This window comes from Nothobranchius furzeri, chromosome 4 (genome assembly GCF_043380555.1).
Source record: "Nothobranchius furzeri strain GRZ-AD chromosome 4, NfurGRZ-RIMD1, whole genome shotgun sequence".
In the NCBI taxonomy this organism is placed as follows: Eukaryota; Metazoa; Chordata; class Actinopteri; order Cyprinodontiformes; family Nothobranchiidae; genus Nothobranchius; species Nothobranchius furzeri.
Genome location: NC_091744.1, coordinates 61,770,984 through 61,792,999, shown reverse-complemented (window position 1 = coordinate 61,792,999; position 22,016 = coordinate 61,770,984). Strand labels below are relative to the sequence as shown.

At 41.4% G+C, this 22,016-nt stretch overlaps 1 protein-coding gene across 5 annotated transcripts in view; it reads left to right on the top strand.

Annotated features, from left to right (window-relative positions):
• plxnb2b (plexin b2b) overlaps positions 1-22,016 on the top strand; it is a 160,076-nt gene that overhangs the window by 103,360 nt on the left and 34,700 nt on the right. For 4 of the 5 annotated variants that reach the window (XM_054732887.2, XM_054732888.2, XM_054732889.2 and 1 more), the window contains exons 2-8: positions 13,265-14,388; positions 14,923-15,111; positions 15,246-15,377; positions 17,191-17,291; positions 19,026-19,152; positions 19,692-19,851; positions 21,577-21,688. In XM_054732887.2, coding sequence (XP_054588862.1) covers positions 13,267-14,388; positions 14,923-15,111; positions 15,246-15,377; positions 17,191-17,291; positions 19,026-19,152; positions 19,692-19,851; positions 21,577-21,688 — 1,943 coding nt within the window. In that variant the 5' untranslated portion in view covers positions 13,265-13,266. Of the gene's footprint in view, positions 1-10,569; positions 10,648-13,264; positions 14,389-14,922; positions 15,112-15,245; positions 15,378-17,190; positions 17,292-19,025; positions 19,153-19,691; positions 19,852-21,576; positions 21,689-22,016 lie in introns of all 5 variants that reach the window. The other variant, XM_054732886.2, reaches the window with a different exon arrangement.

The window sequence follows — 22,016 nt, the reverse complement described above, 5'->3', positions numbered from 1 at the left end:
TGAGCAGGGCATCACCTCCGGGTGGTGTATGCATTAAAGAAGTTGTCCTCCAACCACAAGAAGCAGGAATTCAAGTTTCTGTGTGCAACAGGGAGCCTCCTTCCTACTGAAATGCCCTTTAGCAATACTCTTGAGTTATTATGTGATTATTTTTTTAGACGTTTGACAGGAGCAAGTGAGGGAAGAAAGGTTCCCTGCAGCCATCAGTCTTGTGTCAGAGAGAGCCGAGGGTTGTGGGTAGTGCTGAAATCATTAGTTGACGATTTGATTAGTGGATAGACCGAGAATTAATGGACATGCATTTTGCTAATCAGCTGTTTAAGTCATTCATCAAGCAAAAACATTGCAAGCCTGACATTTTATGAGCTAAACAATTAATCTGTGGATCAAAAATCCCATCAACGGTTTGATGGATTGCAAAAATATTTGTAGTTACAGCCCTTTTGCAAAACTTCAGATTCAGATGTGTAAATGTGTCAAGTAGATGAGATTTTTTGTGTGATTGCCCCGTGTGGGTTGGATGTGGCGGCGGTGTCTGTCGGAGGATGTATTGGCTCCAGAAAGTAGCTTGCCTCTGCCAGGGCAGGCCGTTTAATCAGGTTTTCTACATCCGCCAGCTGTGTCGACACAGCAAACAGCCACTCTTTACCGCTGGAGAGCCACAGCATCCAGCTGAGTTGGTGGCACTGGGAGTGGGGGTGGAGGGGCAGGGGGTTAGCATTGGGAGATTAGCCCAAGCTGCTGCTGCTGCTGCTGCCCAGACAGAAAAGAGGTCGCATTTGTGTGATTGTTTGAGACAAATAGAGATTGAGAGATTACAAGGGTCTGCTGAGAAAGGTACGAAGCAGAAAAGTCTACTTTGTGTGTGTGTGTGTGTGTGTGTGTGTGTGTGTGTGTGTGTGTGTGTGTGTGTGTGTGTGTGTGTGTTTGTGTCAGAGCACACAAACAGGTTTAAATGTGTGCTCTCCTCAAATAGTTTGTGTGTCTGAGCCTGCGGTTTTGTGCCGCTGCTGCTCAAGTGTCCAGCTGGCAGAAGGGAGATAGCAGGAGCCCTAAAAATGGTGACGGAGCAGTAAACAGACACAGTCTATCAGCCCTAATGAGGAAAAGTGGTGCACCGTAAGGGTTGGAGAGCATGCGCTCACGTGTGAATGCTCACGCACTTTCTGACTCATGGCGATACATGACATAAAACCAACACATGTAGTCACACAAACAAGAAAGTACATGTAAGAAGTGGGACTCTCGTCCAAGAGAGGAGGTTTACTTATGTTAGCATATTTAGGCCAGAGCAGCTGGATCCTATCCCCCCCTGCCTGGGCTTGGTGTCCTGAATACAATGGCCTGGCTGGATGCTTTGGTGAGTGAGCGTCTCCCAGTCAGTCAAATTGAAATAAATGAACTGCCAGCTGTGATGGTGAGGTAATTGTTCATATGGCAATTAGATTGCCATCCTCATACCAGCCTCTCTATGCAACTTGTGAAACAATTTCACTGTAAGGATGGGACAAGAGGGTCTGCATGCTCATGTCCACATGAATTGAGAAAATAGGAATATATATATATATATATATATATATATATATATATATGTATATATGTATATATATATATATATATATATGGTAGCAGCATGACCCTAATTGCCACTCTCTGAACCCAGGGTGTCTTGCCTCTGCTCACTTCACCTGACTGTTTCAGAATCAGACAAGCTGTTAGGGAAATGGTGAGGTGGCTTTTAGAGCGTTAATCTTAAGTGGACAATAACGTGTTATCTAACCCTTCACTGAACTCCCCGTCCACCCCTGTCTGCCCTGGTATGAAGCCTCGGGGGACGAGCCAGTAATTTAATTGCAGCTCACTTGTCGTCATCGCACATCAGTGAAAAGCAGTGTGAGGAAAGCCTCCACGTCAAAGTCAGCGCTAGCATCCAGAGCCAGCTCTCCTGTGAAGGAAGTGCTGAATATGAATGATCCACATATGAGGTGAAATCCTATTATGTTTTTGGTACAGGGTGTGTGTTACGTATTTATTACACTATTTTTCTTTTTGTATCTGTTTAATGAGCAAGAAGAACACTCATGTTGGTTTTAAAACTTGCCAGATCAGCAGTTGTGCAACGGTTTGCATGTGTGATCTAATTGTAATGCATTTTTCCTCCTCCCTCTCTCATCTTTCATTCTCCCTCCCCTGCCACGTTCGCACGTTTCCTCCTGGTGAGAGGATTGTCCGATGGGCTTGCAGGCTGTCATGCTGTGTTCTGGTGATCCAGGGTCACAAATAAGGAGAAAAAAAAACAGCTTGGCAGTTTAAGGAGAGCCTCCGTTTGGTCAGAGTGAGATTACTTTGTCAGCATTTGCACTGTTGTTTGCACAAGTGGTACAAGGCCCGTGTGTGTGTGTGTGTGTGTGTGTGTGTGTGTGTGTACACCTACAATTTTTTAATTATCTGCCATTTTCCTCTGCTGAGAGCAGCTTCTCCTGTCTTGACTTGTCCTAACTTGTGGCTAGAGGAGATTGCTGTATACATGCCAACAGACGGTGTGTGTGTTCAGCGCTTGTCAGGCCAACAAAGAACCACACCTTCATTTGGTACATACATGTTTGAGACGACTATTTTTCAAATGTTTTTTTTTATCAGTATTTTCCCCAATTAAGTACATTAATCTCAAGTTGAAACATCACTTCTGCAATTTGTTTGAGGAAAACTGAAGGCTTGGGGCAATGGATTGTTGGGTTTGCTGGTTTCATGGCAAGTAACAGATGTGTCGTCAACAATGAGACTCACATCTCAATGTTTTAATTTATGCAAAAATGTCAAAGAGCACCAACGCTGATTCAAATGAAAATAACTTTTATTCATCAACGCTCAGTCGCCACTTTTGTCTTTATAATCTCAAAACTAACACACAGAAATACTTTTAAAGAGGAAGATACATTTGAAAATGAATGATAAAAATTAGGAATGCACGATATATCTCCATCAATATTGGTATTGGCCGATGTTGGTCTTTTTTTAGCATATTGATTGGTATCTGTGCGATAAATAAAAATGTGTCAATATTAACAACCAATGTTTTTTCATCTTTTTTCCATTTGTTTATCTGTTTCAGAGGGAGACGGGGGGTGATGTGTATCTGTTTAGTCATGTGACAGTAGTTGAAATAATCTCAGAAGCGTAAATGAATGAGATGTGCGTACATATTCTTCTTCCGGCTCTTGGAGAGTACAGATGCTTTTTTCCTCCTCTCCTCCCTATCTTATCCCAAGGCTCTTTGTCTATCTTTGAGTGAACGGCGCTTCTGCATTTTTTCTGGAAACTGGAAATTATTAAAAATGGACCTGGTCAGTTGGTCTCCCAACGCGATTGACAAGATTTTTTCAACGATGAGAACAGGAGAAGGGGTTCCCGGTTGCTCCTCTGGGACAGAGTCAGCTGGGCATATCATGGACTGCTGGAAACAGTGGAACCTGATCTGCCTCTCTCAACTGTCTGTAGAGGATTCTGAAGGCGACTGGATATTCATGGTGTTGGTGTCGGGATTCCTGCTTTTTGGCCTGAGTGGTTACCTGGCTTACTGGAAAATTGATAAGCTTTTGAGGAATATTGGCTCAGTCCCGGAACTCAGGGATGGATTACACCACGCTGTGAACACACAAACTCATATAATTGTCGGGATGAGTCGTAAGCTTGGAACTTTGGCTGAGATTCAGGCTCTGGCACAGAAGGTTGATTCGATCAATGAGCGAGTTGATGGGACAGCATGGTTGGGAATAGATTAATTTATGCCATTATTGGATCGAGAGGGGTTGGAGACCACTTTACTTTACTTTGAACTAAGCTGCGAAAGTGAAGCAAATTTACCACCAATAAACAGATCCACAGATGATCTGACACCCCTCTCCTTCCAGACCATGAATACCGCATCTTGCTGCCCAGGTGTGAATACATGGTTTTGGCAAATAGGAGCCTGTATTGAGATGATGAGAGCCTGAAAAGCTTTTTTAATCTGACTTAGGATTCGTAGAGAGTTCCTTAAAATAAAATTGTGTTGTAGTTAGTATATTTTCGCAGAACTTGAAAACAAAAAAGCTGGAAGTGAGGACTTTTTTACAGCAGCTGCTTCTAAGTGCAACCATGAGGGACCTACTCTCATCCCCGCAGATCCACATTTCCAATAAGTGAGAGCCCTGGCATTAGCTGCCCAATAATAGTGCCTCAAAACTGGCAGGCCCAAGCCTCCGTTGCTAATGGATTTCTGTAGGTGAGCTTTGGCTATGCAGTGGGGTTTGTTGCCACATATAAATGACAAAATTAGTGAGTAAACTTTCTTAAAAAAGGGCTAATTCAAATATATTGGTAAATTCTGGAACAGGTACAGAAATCTAGGTAGGCTGATCATTTTGATGGCATTCACCTTACCAATCATAGACAGAGGCAGCAAGTTCCAGCATTCAATGTCCACCTTTAGTTTCTCCAAGGCTGCTATGAAATTCAATTTGAACAACTGTTTTGGGTTTTTAGACAGTTTGAGTCCCAAGTAGGAAAAATTATCATCTACCAGTTTAAAGGGCAGTTTAACCGGAGCCACGTCTGTGGAGCAGCCAGCCAAGGTATTAAATTCACTTTTTTCCCAGTTTATATTATAACCAGAAATTTTCCTGAAAGAACATATATAGCGTAAAAGAACGGGAACAGAGGTAGCTGGGTCTGACATGCATACCAGAAGGTCATCCGCATAAAGGGCCACCTGGTTCTCAATACCGCCTAGCTTAATGTCTGCAATGTGTGGGTGCTCCCTGATGCCAATAGCCAGGGGCTCTAACGCAACATCAAACAGTAGGGTGGACAAAGGGTTCCCCTGACGGATGCCTCGCTGCAAGCTGAACGGGTCGGACCTGTCTCCATTAGTAAGGATACTAGATTTGAGATAAGAATATAATATTTTATGACGATGTACAAAATTGTCACCAAAGCCAAATTTTTTCAGTGTTGCTATTAGATATGGCTATTCCAGAGAATCAAAGGCTTTGCGGGCATCCAGGGCTAGTATAGCAGCTCATTTTTACTATGGAGAATTTTACGGACATTACAGAAAGAAAATCTACCTTGAATGAAACCCGTTTGAATGATGCTTGATATACTTTTTTCCAAGCCGATTTGCCAAGACCTTTGTGATAAATTTCAAATCACAATTCAAAAGGGCAATGGGCCTAGCTGGATCTGTTTCATCCTTGTCCTTTTCAGTAAGACACAAATATTAGCTTCGGTAAAGGAGGATGGCAATTTTTTTATTTGTAAAGCTGTGCTGGATCATTCTCAGCAGGTAAGGGGCCAGTTCTTCCTGAAACGCTTTATAAAACTCCGGCCCGAGCCCATCTGGACCTGGTGACTTACCGTTGGGGAATGATTTAATGGCCTCTTTTAGTTCAAGAAGCGTAAAATCAGATTCCAAATTCTTTGATGAAGTCGCATCTAATTTAGGGGGGTTGAGATTATCAAAAAAAACTGCCGTAATCCTGTTGTGATGCAGTTAATTTGGAGGTATAAATATCAGTATAAAACTCCTTGAATCTTTCATTGATGTCTTTCAAACCGGTGAGCAACTGGCTAGATTTAGATTTAATTTTATGGATAGCTCGTTTTGCCTGATCGCCTTTTAGTTGTCTCGCCAATAATTGTTGTGGTTTATCACCAAATTCAAAATGTTTTCGTTTCATTTTGAGTAGCATTTTACTAATTTGGCCCCTTAAAATAGAATTATATTTGTATTTTAATTTTAGAATTTTATTGTAATCCGATTGAGACATCGAGTTCTGATAGATCTGATCTGCAGTAGACAATTCCTGCTCAATGTCTTGTAATCTGCCTTTTTAATTTTTTTTTAAGGAGGCTTCATAGGAAATAACCAAACCCCTGACATACGCCTTAAATGTTTCCCATATGATTGAGTCATCTACCTCACCGTTGTCATTGATCTCAAGAAACTGCAGGATGTGAGTCTTCATATGATGTTTAAATTCCTGATCTTCCAGTAAGTGAGGATTAAAACGCCAGATGTAAGCTCTCTTTGGGAGAGACAGTTTCATATTGAGACCAACCGGACTATGATCAGATAATATCCCATGGTAAGCAGTGTGGCAAACACTAGGGATCATTCTTGTATCTATCAAAAAAAAAATCAATCCGTGTAAAAGACGTATGCCCATATGAGTAGAAGGAATAATCCCGGTCACATGGGTGTTGCAGTCTCCAGATATCGACTAATTTCTTTGATTTCATTAGATTATTGATAGTTGAACAGATGTAATATTTGGTGGGGAGGCAGAGGATTGCCTGTCCAAATAAGGATCCAGATAGCAGTTAAAGTCACCTCCAATTAAAATGTAGCTTGAGTCATCGTCTGGGATGAGATCAAACATCCTACGGAAAAAAGTGGAATCATCTGTGCTTGGCCCATAGATGTTAACTAATGTAACGGGAAGTGAGTTAATGTGCCCAGATATGATTATTAACCTGCCATTTGGGTCAATTGTGGAGGAACTGAAACAAAATGGCACAGTTTAACGAAAAAGAATAGCAACGCCCCTGGCTTTTGATGTAAAAGGTGACTGATAGGTTTATGAAATCCAATTAGCTCTTAGTATCCTATGCTGTGTAACTGAGAGATGAGTCTCCTGGAGAAGCATTATGTCCGCCTTCAATGATTTTAAGTATGAAAGAACTTAATTGGGCTATTCAGGCCATGGACATTCCAAGAAACCAGGGACAGAGAGTCTAAGGTGCTGTTTACTTTAGAATTTGTCTGTATTATGACACAAACTTAAAACATTCAGTCTGGCAGCCACAAAAAAAAAAAGAGGGAGAAAAAAACCAAACACCTACAGTTAACAGGAAAAAATGCTAACAAATAAGTGGAAACCGTCCACAAAAACCCCGCTGTGCTTCCCCAAACGAAGCAAGGTTACCCTCGACCATATATCCGGGGCTGCTGGGCAAACAGTGTGAAAACACCTCCCTTTAACAGCTTAACTCGGGCACAACTAGTAATAGAACATTTTACACAGAAACCACCCACCTAACGGTCTAATCAGATCTTATCACACGATTAACTTTTATCGTGGGTCAATAAAGTCCCGCTACTAGAGGATTTGAGTAATGAAAGTCTTAGCTTCCTCAGGGTCATTAAACAACTTAACTTGTCCCTGGTGGTGGACTTGGAGCTTAGCCGGGAACCTGAGCGTGTGGCGAATTTCCTTTTCCCTCAGCAGCTGCTGCACCTCGCGGAAGCCCCGTTGTTGCTCCATAACGTCGGCAGTGTAATCGGGAAAGATTAAGATACGGTGGCCCGTGAGATCCATTGTGGTCTGCCTCCCCAGTCGCATAATCTTTTCTTTATCCTGTGCAAAGTGTACCCGGGCGATTATGGTGCGAGGTCTGGTACCCTTCGAGGGTCTGGGCTGCTGAGTGAGGTGCGCCCTGTCGATGATGACCGGTTTCTCAAATTTGTCTCCTCCGAGCAGCTTCAGGATGAGTTTTGACACAAACTCAGTGTGCCTTCCTTTCTCCTCACCTTTAGGAATCCCAATGATTTTTATGTTATTGCGTCTGGATCGTCCCTCAAGATTCGAAAGCTTGGCTCGTAGTTTCTTATTCTCAGACTGTAGATTGACAACTGAACGCTCCATTGCGCTAATGCGTAGCTCGTGGTCTGTAGCTTGACTCTCAGTGGTGGATAGCCTGTCGGTTAGCGCTTGCTGGGCCACCAACAAGTTTTGAAAACTCTGCTCAAACTTGTCAAATCTCTCATTGATTGACTGCAGAAGCTTGTTTGACATTTTTTGCCATATTAGAGGGAGCTTGTCTTCTTCCTCCCAACCATGGTCCACCAGCAAAGCCGAACCCTTTTTTCTAGGGCTGCTGCAGCTAGCGTTGGCCATGGCCGCTCCCTTGGCCCCAGGTGTACTCCTGGACATGTTTTCTTCCCGGTTCTCAGTAACGGTGTATGTAGAAAGTGACACAGGGTCACTTCTTTTGCGATAAAAGAGCTTTCGTAGTTCAAAAAGGCGGTTGAAGTAAGATAATAGTTGTGCCATGAGGAGCTTAAAAAAACGTGCCTACTCCTCACCCATCTCACTAACAGTGATATTAATATCCAATATCGGCATCGACCCAAACATTTCATATCGGTGCATCACTATTAAAAGTAGAAAATATGTTTATACATTTATTATTCAATCACAGGGTAAAAAAAATTATTTACTGTTATAAAAAGATAAGAAACTTACTTTGATGCAAATGACAGAATTGCAGCTTGAACCACAATAATTAAACAGTGTTCAGTATGGTTCTGTTAATGAGACTGGTTCTCTAGCTCAAATCCTTAACTGGGCTAAAATTTGACATGGCACCAGATTTAGATGTCAGCAATACTCTTTCTACTGCATTTGTGTGAGTCACTTTGCAACACATAATGATTTATGGAAAGCTGTGTTTCAAAGAGATGGCTGTAGAAGAACTTGGTTTTTAGGATTATTTATTTAAAGTTTAGCATTTAAAAAACATTTAGCAGGGATCTTCGAGATGAAACCACCTTCACTGATGGGTACGCACAAAGCCAGGTTTTTGTAAAACTGAAATTCCTCCCTCGCCCATCTAGGGAAAGCACTTGGGTCCACACCACCTCGAGTGCATTATGAAGCTCATTCACAGGCATCCCAAGCCTGTAGGTGGCAGTAGCTCATCAAATCTTCAGCATCTTTGCCAAAAAACATTCCTTGGAATAACCAGTTGGTGGGTAATTACATCCTTACTGTCATCCTTTGCCTGTGGTCTTCTAGAGCAGTAATTAAGCTTGTAAAAACAAGTACGTGTAAAAACAGGTCACACATGTGACGTCAGAGCTTTTTCGTTACAGTGATGTTGCAAAACCTAAAACACATCAGAGAATTTGCAAATCAAAGTTTTTGAAATAATTGTTTTTGGTGGCATTCATCTTCACTTTTGCGTGGATGACAGGCCGAACCATGGAAAAAGACTGTTTTGTGGGATACCGGGCTATGTGTGTACATGACTGATTAACTTTGAAGCTATTCTCATTCAAAATGGCTACCACAGCTAATTAACCATAGAAAGCACACAAACTAAAATTCAATTGTACAGACCACAAGAGTGTGTCTGCTAACTGATTGTGTCAGATCTTGTTGATGTTGATTACGTAGTTGATGACTTGGATGATTCCATATGAGGTCTCAACATGAAATGATCTTAAATAAAAATTCAGGTGTTGAAGTAGAATCTGTTTGTTACAACCCAATGAGTTCCAGTGTTGGTGTGTTGGTGCATCCTGTGTGTGTCTGCACTTGAATGTGCTAGCTACTTAGCTGGGCATTCAAGTTGAGTGTAGCTAGGTGTGCCGGTGAGGCATCTATGCAGCTGCATATGTGCAGAGAACTCTTTACATTATTTGATAAGGTTAAAATGTTCTTATATATATCTTTCCAGGCTTCGCCAAAAGAGCAATGCAAACTTAGTGTGACCGACCCCAAGTGTTTGTGGTGCCTAACGTACAACACTTCGGAAGTGTCGGTGCAACTGTGGGGAAAACAACTCTCAAATGGGACTTCAGTGTGCGTCTTATTGTGCTTGTAACTCTCTTTCCTAACTCTCCTTGTGCCAAATATTGCCACAGCTGGTGCAGCACAGCTTGCAAAAAGAAATAAAAAAAGAACCAGTAAGTGGGTACTGGGGTGCTTTTATAAAACACCAATATTTGACACCTTAAGTATGAGGATTAGGTGGTCTTACCCAGGCTTTATAGACAACCTGCTGTCTAGCAGCAAAACATATGTTCTTTAAATTCAGTTTTATTTATTGGTCTGTTTTTGGGTGTGTTTATATCGGTGAGGAGGGGAATCATAGTTCACCAAACACTATGAAAGATGAGTTCAATAGTATTAGTTTAAAATGGGTGTAGCTAATAATTTATGTATGAATTGTTAGCCACCATTGTTTTCAATGATGGCGGCTAACAATGACAACAATGTATGAACGTTTTTGGGAAAAGGAATATCATAAATCACATTTGTAAAAAATATGTAATTTTTATGCAGCATTATGTCAACAAGCTACTGATTCAGTTGAGATTCAGTAAAGGACTGAAGAAACTCTTTTCTTTGGGGGATTTTTTCTCCGCTGTGTCTTTGTTGGTGATGACAGTGTGAAGGTAAATTGGATCAGAAACCCACATTAGGGTCAGTTGAACATTGGCGCCAGGATGTTGATACAAACCGGGCTTTTTACAGGATCACATTTTTCACATGTGCCAGCTTCATTAGCACTCGATGTGTTTCATTATATTCATTCCAAGCCATTTGAGGCTTCATTAGCTGAGGGCTGATGTGGCACACGGCATCTAAATTTAGGAGCTTTTTATTTAGTTTGAAAAACAGTGTATTGGATTATATGTCTTCCCCCCCCCCCCCCCCCCCACCCACCCCCGCCCCCCACCCCCCAGCTTGCAAAGTATTCCTTTAAATCTAATGGTTCTTTTTATTATCTGTTCCCAAGTCTAGGCTGAAGTCCAGAGGCGACAGCTTTTTCTGTGGTCGCTCCCAAGCTCTGGAACAGCCTTCCCCTACAGATTAGGTCTGCTAACAGCCTTTCTGCTTTTAAGTCTCTTTAAAAAACCTACCTTTTGACCCTTGCTTTTAACTGATTTTATCGTTAATTAATTTTAGGGTCTACTGGATGATTCTCAGTGTTTTATAATTTTATTTTAACTGCTTGTCTGTGTACAGCACTTTGTGCAGTCTCTGATTATTGGAAATGTGCTATATAAATAAACTTGACATTGACATTATTACATAGGGTACAAGACTTGCATGAATGTGCAACAGAGCTCTTTTTCCAATTGAGTTTTCTGAGGCTACAGTGAAGATTCCCCCCAGTGGTGGAATTAGATTCTATTAATTCAACGGCTAGATGGAATTAGCAATCTGAATTTTCCTAATTTTGAGCCAAACCATGTTGTAGTAGTAGCTGTGAGTCATTCCCAGCACTCCAATTGCTAAATGGTCAAGCACGATCTTGTGATATTGTGTGAGATTGCACATAGTTTTGTTTTCAAGATTTCATCAAAATTGCTTTGGGGGAAGGGGTTGGTGGTGATATGCATTCCTTTAAAGAATGAAACGTCTTTAATTTTCCTATGAAGCGTTCCTAATTTAGATTCCTTTTAAATTATGTGCAGAGTGCGTCTCTCCATATATCAGAAACAGATATTTCTCCCAGGTGCTTTCACCAACAGAAAAATGAGTCACTATATAAACATTAGGGCTCTTTTGGCATGTTGGACTTCCAGCATCAGTCTGGCTAAAACCCTTAAATACACACTGACTGGAAGATCAGTGTGCTGTAAGGAAATGCATTAAAATGACTAAAAACTGCTGCCAAATCTGCCCTAAATCCATGCTTACCAAGGCTGTGTAAGGCTCATTTTTAAGACCAAACTTTATTGCATCAGGACCAGCTCATGGAGGCATTCATTCAATTTTGTGACCATTTTAAGGCCATTTTCCCCTCACATCTCTGCAAATATTTTGCTGTCTGACACCTCTTTTTTTAAACCAGGACCAGGTGGCTCTGTTTTTGCTTATTTTGCCAATGCTTTGTAGCTGCACTGATGCTTTGCAGCTTGTGCACATATTATGTGTTTGTATGTTTTTGCTACCTCCTTGAAAACTCAAAACAATAAAGTAGTTGTGTAATCTCTTCAAGCTGAGACAGCCCTATAATAGCAAAATGAAAGTTTTGTCACTTTGAAGCTTGAAGTTTTAGTTTGGTATTTTTTAACTTGTCCACTGTGTGTTGTGCGCGCAACCTCGCGAAAGCTCTGTGAAATCTCGACAGAACACTCGTGGACCCCCCTTCTTAATTAAAGCTGTAAAAACTAACTGCACACATTTCTGTCTTGAATCAGCACTGACGGGGGGGTTTTATTGCACCATTTCAATTTTAATGGAAATATTTAGGGCTGAGGATTGAAAAGGGCATGGTACATTTATGCAGTAAAGGCGGGAAAGGACGATCCAGGCTGTGAACGGGAAGAAAAAAAAACATAAAATCGATTGTTGGGCACTTAAATGCAAATGAGTGTTTCCGGTGAAATTAGCACGGTCCCCTCCTCCTGGTAAATGTATAATCAATGGTTCTCCCTCTTTGTCCAGTAAGCAGCAGCAGGTTAAGGTAATAAAACACAGCTCTGGCATGTCTCGTCAGGGGGCTCATGTTGGATAACAGATTCCTGTTGATTTGAGTGGCATTTTGAAATGAGCAAGAAGGTAGTGCCAAGTGTGTGGAAGCTCCAATTCGAATATAGATGTGCATTTGTTGTGTGGGCAATAGCTGCTGCAGTTCCTTATTTACCACAGCTTGGGCAAACAGCAGTGAGCAGCGACTCTGCAGGCACCTGCTGCCTCCCGGTACATGATGCTGCCTGTGTTCCACCAAAACACTGTGAACACGCTTCCTGAGACAAAACCGCATACTTCCTCAGCACGTTTTGTTTGGAGGTGGAGTTTCTAAAATCCAAATGAGTTTGGCTCAGATCCAGCCCTTTTAATAGTTTTTTTTTAAACGGTGTTACATTTGAGATCTAGCTCTTGGCCTCAATCATTCCCAACACAGATCAGATTTTATTTTCTCACCAGCGATCGCTGCTGATATAAAGTCAATTAAATCCCAAATAACACGGCCTTTATACAGCTGGAGCACATTTGACTCATACACAGACACCTACACAGCATGCTGTTAGCTTCAGGCCCATTTTAAATGGTTTCACCCCAATAAAACAAAACCTATAAATATCTAGATGTGTCTCAAGTGATAAAGTCGGTCCGTGTGTTTAACTGGATCAGAAAAGGGAATATCATTTAAGTTCATACTGCCTTTTCTGCTTTTTGCTGAAGTCTTTGCTACATGTTTCATGTTTAATGTGTCATGCAAACTCATCAAAATCCCTTGCAACTCTGTGGAAATGAGTGCTTTTAATCGTTTTGATCATTCCTTCTCTGTAAAAGCTGACTGTCACCTAGATTTCAGAAGGGCTACCTTTTTCTTACTTTGCATAGCCTATTGGGAGGATGTGGGGTTTTATTTACCACACCTACTGTTAAGACTGATATTCCTGACAGTTTAAGTGTGTTTATTTGTTTGTTTGACTTCAGTAATAATAAAATACCTCCTCCTTTTCTGTTCCCACCAGAGATGGCAAGCTGGATCTCCCTCCTCCTCTTCCTTTTGTACCAGTCAACATCACAAGCCAAGGAGAATGACAATGTTCCCTTCCCATACTTCCTCTCTGAGACCTCTATTAACAATGTGGTCCAAGACCCTCAGACAGGCCGCATTTACCTGGGAGCGATCAATATGATCTTCCAGCTCAGGCCGTCCCTCCACCTGGAGGCTCGAGCTGAAACTGGTCCCAAAGAAGATGCTCGTACGTGCACGCCTCCAGCATCAGCCTGCCAGGACACCAAGCCCATGCCCAACCTTAACAAGCTTCTGCTCATCCACCCATCCAACAGCTCCCTTATAGTCTGTGGCAGCCGCTACCGAGGGATCTGCTCCCTCCTGAACTTGTCCAACGTGGAGCAACAGCTTTATTACAGCGATAGTAAAGGAGAGAGGACTTACGTGACGAGCATAGAGGATAACGTGAATGTTGTAGGGGTTATGTCCACCTACAGAAAAGATGCACGCACCTTTGATGTGTTTCTTGTTGGGAAGGGCTACGGAAGCCTGGACAGTACAAAACTCATCAGCACACGAATCCTTCAGGACTACAACGAGTGGGTGGTGTTTGAGAGCATCATCGAGGCTTCGACGGTTCAGACGACGCCGTTCGTCCCCAAGTACCTGCACGACTTCCAGCATGCCTTCAAAGACAGTGGTTTTGTTTATTTCCTGTTTTCTAGAACCCTTGATGGTACAGATAACAAAAACCTGACCTATGTGTCTCGTCTCTGTGAAGATGACCAACATTACTATTCCCACACTGAGCTCCAGTTGAACTGCGGACAGAAAAACAAGTACAACAAAGTTAGGGCTGCTTTTGTGGCTTCGCCGGGAAAAGAACTGGCTCTGGCCATGACCGAAGCGGGTACGTATGGGAAGGTCAACTCCTGGAATAAAGTCCTGTTCATGGTGGCGAGCTCAGATGACGACGAGAACAAATCTGCTCTGTGCATGTACCCGCTCAACTCCATCAATGAGAGGCTGGTGGATATCATCAGTGCTTGTTACAGCGATTCAGGGAAGATTTCAGGATTTCCTGCTGTGGACATCCCTTACTCATTCAAAACTGATTTCTGTTCATCAAAAATTGCCGTAAGTGCATTTGATTAAACTTCTGAAAGACTTTATCTGATTTAAATTAGAAAGCTCTACACATGCCTCGGGAATAAAATAAATTCTCCAGTTTTGCAAACCCAAAATCTTTGAATTTTTATCATTTCTGTCATCTCTGAATTTGGTTAGAGGGCAACCAGTGTGATTTCATGCAACAATATGGTTGTTGAATTAGTGTAATGTCAGCTTATTCTTGGTTTTTAGGAGAACCAGTAACGTTGCTGCTGAGCCAAGAAAAAAAACCAACCACGCTCTTTTATATGCGTACACACACATCCATATATATATATATATATATATATATATATATATATATATATATATATATATATATGAATACGAAAATAAAAATTAAATAAATATAAAACAGGATTTCAAGACATTTGCAAATATCAACATTAAAACCCATTTTGTTCTTATGTTTATTTAGGTCTGCACACTCTGAGTTCTGTTTTGAATTAAAGGGGGAAACATACATAAGTCCTCCTCAGATGTGATATTTTCTCTTTACAGAAGGACATGTTGAAAAACTACAAATGCGGGGCAGACTTCCTGCCCTCCCCACTGGCGAGCAAGCCGAGGTATGCCCTAGAGGCAACGGAAGTATGGAGCACATCGAGCCTTCTCACTGCTGTGGCTGTTGCTGTGGAAAATGATCACACCATTGCCTTCTTGGGCAACAACCAGGGAGATGTCTTCAAGGTGCAGTTCTGTTTATCTGTTGCTTGTTACAATCCTCACTTTTATTTCCTAGCTAAACATGTTCCTCAGGGGGAAAAATGTTGTCAGGGTCGTTAAAAACCTCCCTTTTGACGTGGTTATTCCTCTTTTTACAGATACACCTGACATTAACACCACCACCCTATATGTACAGCAAAGCTCCTGGTGGAACCTTTGGGGAGAAGGTCAACAAGAACCTGTTCTTTGACCTTGGGCTCAGCCACCTCTACATAACCACAGACAAAAAGGTGCGTTTCTCAGGGCTTTTCTTATTCAGGTGTGAATGCAACTGGTGCTCATGGGTTCTCTACTGTTCCACTTAAAGTATGCTCCATTTTTACGGCCTTTGCTTTTATTAAAATGGTCCATTTTGTGATCAATTATATCACCACTAAAGCTTTTACCAGGGATACAGTTTTGTTAGAAATCAGAAAAGTCATAAAATGTATTTTAAAAACAACCAAATTACGACAGAAAAATAATTTCTGTCTCCTTAATCTGCAAACAGTATTACAGAGTGCAAATTGCAATATTTAGATGAGACATTGCATGCTGCCTTTCGTAAACAGTTGATAGATAATGTCAAAGCTTAAAAGTTTTAGACATATGTGTTTTGAATGACTCCTAACCACAACCGCATGGACATTTAGGCTAAAAATCTATAAAATGAACTAAGTTGGAGCCGGTTTGAAGCTGTAGTTGAGAGAAATTTATTTTTATTATTATTATTTTGATTATAATCAGTCACTCAGAGTTTTTCATGCAGCCTAACATGAAAATGGTCTTCAACTATTTCCCGCATTACCTTCAGATAGAAAACAGCCTGTGAAACGCTTTGAGAATTGGATTTGAGAATCCTCGCAGATCTATGTCACACTGTGATTTAACATTCATGGACTCACGACGGGGAAGGCTGTTGTTGGTTTAACGCCCATGAATCAACAGAAAACATTTCGGCTAGTAGAAGCTAACCGTTAGCATTAGCAATGGCTTATTAGTCGGAGATGTTTGTTTTGTGTGTTTCATTGAAAGCTGTGCATTAGTTGCCGAGAAATTGTACACACACACACACACACACACACACACACACACAGACTGTGCCTTTCGGCAGCAGGTGATAAAGATGAAAAATCTCAAGTTGGCGTCTGTGATTGAATGGAAACAGTGATTCATCACCTTAAGTTTCAAAGAAAAGATATTTTTATTTAAACTTCTGACCTGTTCTACATAAAATGATCATATGTTGTTTATTACACTATTCATCATCACAGCTTCATATGAGAATAATTTCCTTCCTGGTTGACGTACAATTTATTTTGCAAGACTAAAATGAAAGCACATAGCCTTTCGAAGGCCGATTAGACGTAAATGGAATTTGATCCCACTCAGTGGTTTCTGGATGAGTCCAATTGCAGAAAAGATGCAGGGTTAAAGGGTGTCTCGTAGTAGATCAAAACTGGTTTTAATGACTTGATGTTCAGCTGCGTTGGAACTAAGAGTCCATGGTGCTGCCAAGCTGAGTCGAAAAGCAGAGCTGAATGCCAGCTCTCTTACAGACGGGCGAGATGTTACACCATTTAAATATGGAGAATATTTTTAGACCATCTATCCTGGAAGGCATATACAGCATTAAATATTTGTATCAGGATTGGATAAAAAATATGAAGAGGATAAATGAGGAAATAAAAGCTGAACCTTGGCTAGTCTTTCATAACCAAACATGGAGTGTTTGATAGTTTTCAGATGCAATTAGGCAGTCATACAAGCAGTAAGTTTGAGGAAAACTGACAGCCTAAAGTAACATCTAATGGAAGTGCTCGAAGGGAGATTGTAGGCAGTTATTCCACCACTAGATACAGCAAACAGTTACTTTCTGAAGAGAGTAAATTGTTTCAGTAATTGAACATGACCATGCTCTGACAGGACTTGTTTGGCTCCTGCTCTGAAACCCTCCAACAAACCAGGAGGCATTTCCAGCTTTATTTTAAAAGCCTCCTGTTTTGTACTGCGTCTCCCCCTAAGGTGCAGCATTTGATCATATTCCATTTTGTAATTCTCAAGATCACCAAGGTGCCGGTGCAGACGTGCCTCCAAAAGAAAGACTGCCAATCATGCGTGGGACTGAGGGATCCTTACTGTGGCTGGTGCGTCCTGGAGGGCAGGTCAGAAGTACACACACACACACACACACACACACACACACACACACACACACACACACACACACACACACACACACACACACACACACACACACGTTTTTACTCGTACATGCACTTACCAATGTACATGCACAGCAACAAACAACACAAACACCCACAAATGCAGCTCCATCTGTAAAACACAGTGGGATATTTGCTTGTGTTTTATTGCAGACGCTTTTAGCACCCCTTAGTGTTTATATTCCATCTTTTGTTGTCCATGAAGCCGTAAGGAATTAAAGCTGTTTGTCAGCCGCATGCAGCGAAGCCAGGCTGCAATTTACTCTCATCAGCCTATATTTATCAGAGTCTGGAGAGTAAAAGGGAGCGAATGGATCATATTTTACAGAGACATGATCAGGAAGCAGGAAAGAAGCAGGATAAAAATACTACTCGGATGTTGCTCGCAAAAAGTATTAGAGCAGTGAAATAATAATGAAAAATGTAATCTGTCAAATTTACAACATGGAAATAATCAGAACTATTGTACTTTCAACAGAGAAGACTTGATTCATGTAGGCAACGGTGGCACAGGAGTTAAGTGCTCACCCCGTAATCGGAAGGTTGCAGGGTCGAGCCCCGCTCAGTCTGTCGCTGTCGTTGTGTCCTTGGGCAAGACACTTAACCCACCTTGCCTGCTGGTGGTGGTCGGAGGGACCGGTGGCGCCAGTGCTCGGCAGCCTCGCCTCTGTCAGTGCGCCCCAGGGCGGCTGTGGCTACATCGTAGCTCATCCCCACCAGTGTGTGAATGGGTGTGTGAATGGCTGAATGACTGGTTGTGTTGTAAAGCGCCTTGGGGGATTCCAGGACTCTAGAAGGTGCCATATCAAATGCAGGCCATTTACCATGTACCATATGTAAATATTTTCCTTATTTTATTTTTATGCATTCTGTATTCCATAAAATAAATGTGACCGATAAAAATTTCAGATTTCTTCAGAATGTTTTTTTTCCACACAAATACAAATTCTATATATGAGGAGTTCATTTGCAAAAACGGAAAACTCTGTTACACATTTAAAAACTTCAAATTTTATTATTTATTTCAGGAAATATCAGTCAAAACAAAGTGGTGATTGCTTGCTGTTTTTATATCACTGACATATATATATGATGTATAATAATCTTTCCATAGCTGCTCTGATGAACGGCATGCTATTTTTCATTCATTCCCTGCAAGATTCACACATCATAAAAATCAAGGTCCTGCCATATAGCACAGTCATACTTTGCACCTTTGCTCTTGCTTCAGTGGTTATAAAGTTGCCAGATGTGTAACAAATCACTGAAGGTGTCTGAAAAGTTGCTACATTTCGCAACCAAGCCAGCAGTTTTGCAGCACCCGTTTAAACATGAGCCATAAAGAAGCTGTTCTGATCCAGATTTTTCCTGTGAAGGAGAACGATGTTCTCCCAGTTGTTTCCTAGAGAGCAAAAACCATATTTTTACCTTAAATGGAAACAAAAAGAAAAGGATAGAAATGAGAGGGTAAGATAGATGATAGTGGAGTGTTTTGATGGTTTCCTGTCATGCAAATGTTTATTCCAAGTCTACTCGAGGTCACTCGGTTGTTGGGTTATTATTCACAAAAGAACACTGAAATTCTGTTGGAGTCCATTTCTGTTTTTCCTTCATGAACGTGTTCATGGAATATGGAGGAGAGGCTGATGAGAGTTGTTTATCCTTCATCTGCAGGTGTACCAGGAGGTCGGAGTGCCGACGGGCAGAAGAGAAGAACGGCTGGCTGTGGAGCCCTGGGCAGCAGTGTGTCAAGATTGTATCTTTCTTTCCCCCGAACCTTTCCTGCAAAAAGACAGACAAGGTACGGCTCTCCAGTCATCTGCTCTTTGTTCTCTCCTGGCTTGTCTGGGTTTGCGGTATGGAGCTCCACTCACATGCATGTTTCACAAATATCTACAGTCTGACTCCTAAACTGTTTACTCTCTGAATCAGAGACCCTGGGCTCCCAGGCTTCCTGTTCTGTATCGACCCACCTAGAAACCTCCAAACGGTCTTATTATAAACTACCTGGCTGATTGTGCCTACGGTGTGAAGATGGAGAGTCTCTCTCGTGTGCTTTGCTTCTTAAATTGTTTTTCTCATTCTCCTACTTTCTGACACTTTTTCTGTCCCTCCCTTTCTGACTCACTTGAATTTCCATCAAAAGCCTGTCTCCTCCTTTCCCACTCTCAATCAATCTCCTGTCTTTCAAAAGGAAATTGTTTCCTTTCTACAACTTTGGTTACACGGAGGTGTTTAAATTATACACAGGGTGCAGAAATTAGCTCAGCTGTTTTTCATAAAGGTGCCCGATTAGTTTTTACCGGGGATCAACACGTTTCATCTGTTTTGTCTGACCAGATACGGATCAACATTCCCTCTCTTCCTGCTATTGGGCCATCTGACCGTCTTCAGTGCAACATTGACTCTTTTCAGAGTGAAGGCACCATGCTGGACTCCAGTCAGGTCTTCTGTGACCTGCCGCAGCCCTCGCTTATTCCACACACACCTGAAGACCAAGGTCTGGCCTTTCTAGTCCCCCTACTTTTTTATCCCTTTTCAAGGGAAATGTTTAGAGCTCTGTGCTGCAGCTAATGGCCTGAAAAACGTTTATTTCCATCTCAGTTGTTTTTTAAAAACATTATTAATTGTAGACCCCGAGGGTATAAAATTGATCATGGTGATCTTTGGATTTTAATTTCTCTCAACTATGCAACTTGTTAAAATCTGTTATAGAAGCTAGTCTGTATAGATTAGGGGTCTGCAGCTGGAGCCGCATGTGGTCCTTCAGCCTCTCTGAAGTTGCCATTAACAAAATTACATGAATATGAGGGATGTTTTTATTTGAAATAGCAAAAGGAAGAGGAACTTCAGCAGTATTCCTGTCTAAATGACTTGCGACATGTGCAGGGAGTTTCCATTTTTGCCCAGTTTTTCATCAGAAGAATTAGGCAATAACGGAGTTTATTTGATTAGCTTATTCCATACTTTGTTTATGCAGCTTTCTGACAAAACTAGCAGAAAACTCAAATTCTTATTAAACACAAATAGCCGTAAAAGCAGAAGTTTTAAGCATGTTTTGGTAACGGATAGCTCTCATAACCTATTAAAGTGCTGTTGCAGTAACATGCACGAATTTACTTTCATAAAAGGAAGAAAGTTTCAAATAAAAAATTCTACTCAAGTAAATAAAAGATAAGACCCTTATGTTCTCTCTCTCTTTAAAGACATCAAGGATGAACTTAATGTTTGATTTGTCCCAACATGAGTAGTTTTACTCTCTACGGATATGTGAAGGACTGCAATAGCTCTGTAGCCTTTTACATACCGCTGAATTGTTTTTTCTTAGTGCCAAAAATAATAAGAGTACAAAATAAATGACATAAAGCTCACATATGAATAGATATATAAACTTTTACATTTATCTTCTAGTTTTGAAAGTGCTGTAGATTTTGTGCTTTAATCATTTCAGTTTTTAGGAGAATAGGGAGCCCAAGTCTCCTCCCTTTCCGGTCGGCTAATGAGTCCCCGGAAGAACGAAAAAAAATTAATGCAAGTCAACGGGGCTAAAAGAGCTGTTTTCTCATCTGCTTTGCCGTTCACCCTGGATCGCACATATGTTGCACTGCAATTTAAATGAAAAGTAATGATGGGTGTTTCGACCACGCCAGTCACGTACTTTGAGATTTATCAGCTTGTAAAGGTTCAGAATTAGCATGACTACAAACCAGAAATGGGCACGTCACCACATAATCTCCTCCCCCCTAACGTAGCTGCTACTTACCAGATGGCCAGATTCATGGTGTTTATTTCCTCCTGTGGGAAGTTTACTTAACTTACAGCCATTTTCCCTCAGTTTTCTCTGTGTCTGGTTCGGTTACGTCACTTTCATGAAGCGCATTCGTAGTCCTGGACAAAACCTAAAATAGCGTTCCCCCTGTTCGAAAATAAACGCTTTCTTGGTATCAAAACGTGTCTTTAAACTTCACGGACATCATATGTGAAATCCGTGGCACATAACCAGCAGAATTAGAAAATAGCTATTTTAGCTCCATTGTCTTGCATTAATTTTTTCATTCTTCCGGGGACCCATGGTGCGGTAGTAGATGGGCGTTATAGGCTCCCTACAATGAATAATAACATCTAATCTCAAAGGTTGCAGTCTCCTGGATTATTTTCTTTATTTTTCATTTCAAATGTTAATAAATCATAAAACTTTTCAACCCTTGCTTTGCTCTCCTCTTAGACTTTGTGGCCGTTTCCATCAGGATTTTTGTCAACGAGACTGTGGAGCTGGCCACGCGGGAGTTCAAGTTCTACAATTGTGCTGCCACTGTTAGGAAATCTGAAAACACACCGTAAGTGTGTGACGGTTATCGCTCTGCTCTGCTCTGTCACTCACAGAAAACACACAGTGTCGCTGAACACAGCATCAACTGACAACCTTGATGGAAATTTATCACCGTGCGTGAACAGATGACGTATCAAGCCTCTGTTTGCAAATTGTGATGCATGGTAGTTTTTGAATGCACCTCCAGCATTTTCTGTCCTTTTATTACCAAAGCGAGGAAATTGCCTCTGTTTCCTTTTCATTAATCAAAAAATGAAAGTCGATCTCACCAGTTCCCCCCCCCACTTTCCTTTTTTTTTCTTCATTTCGTTCACACTGAGGCATATGTGATGAAT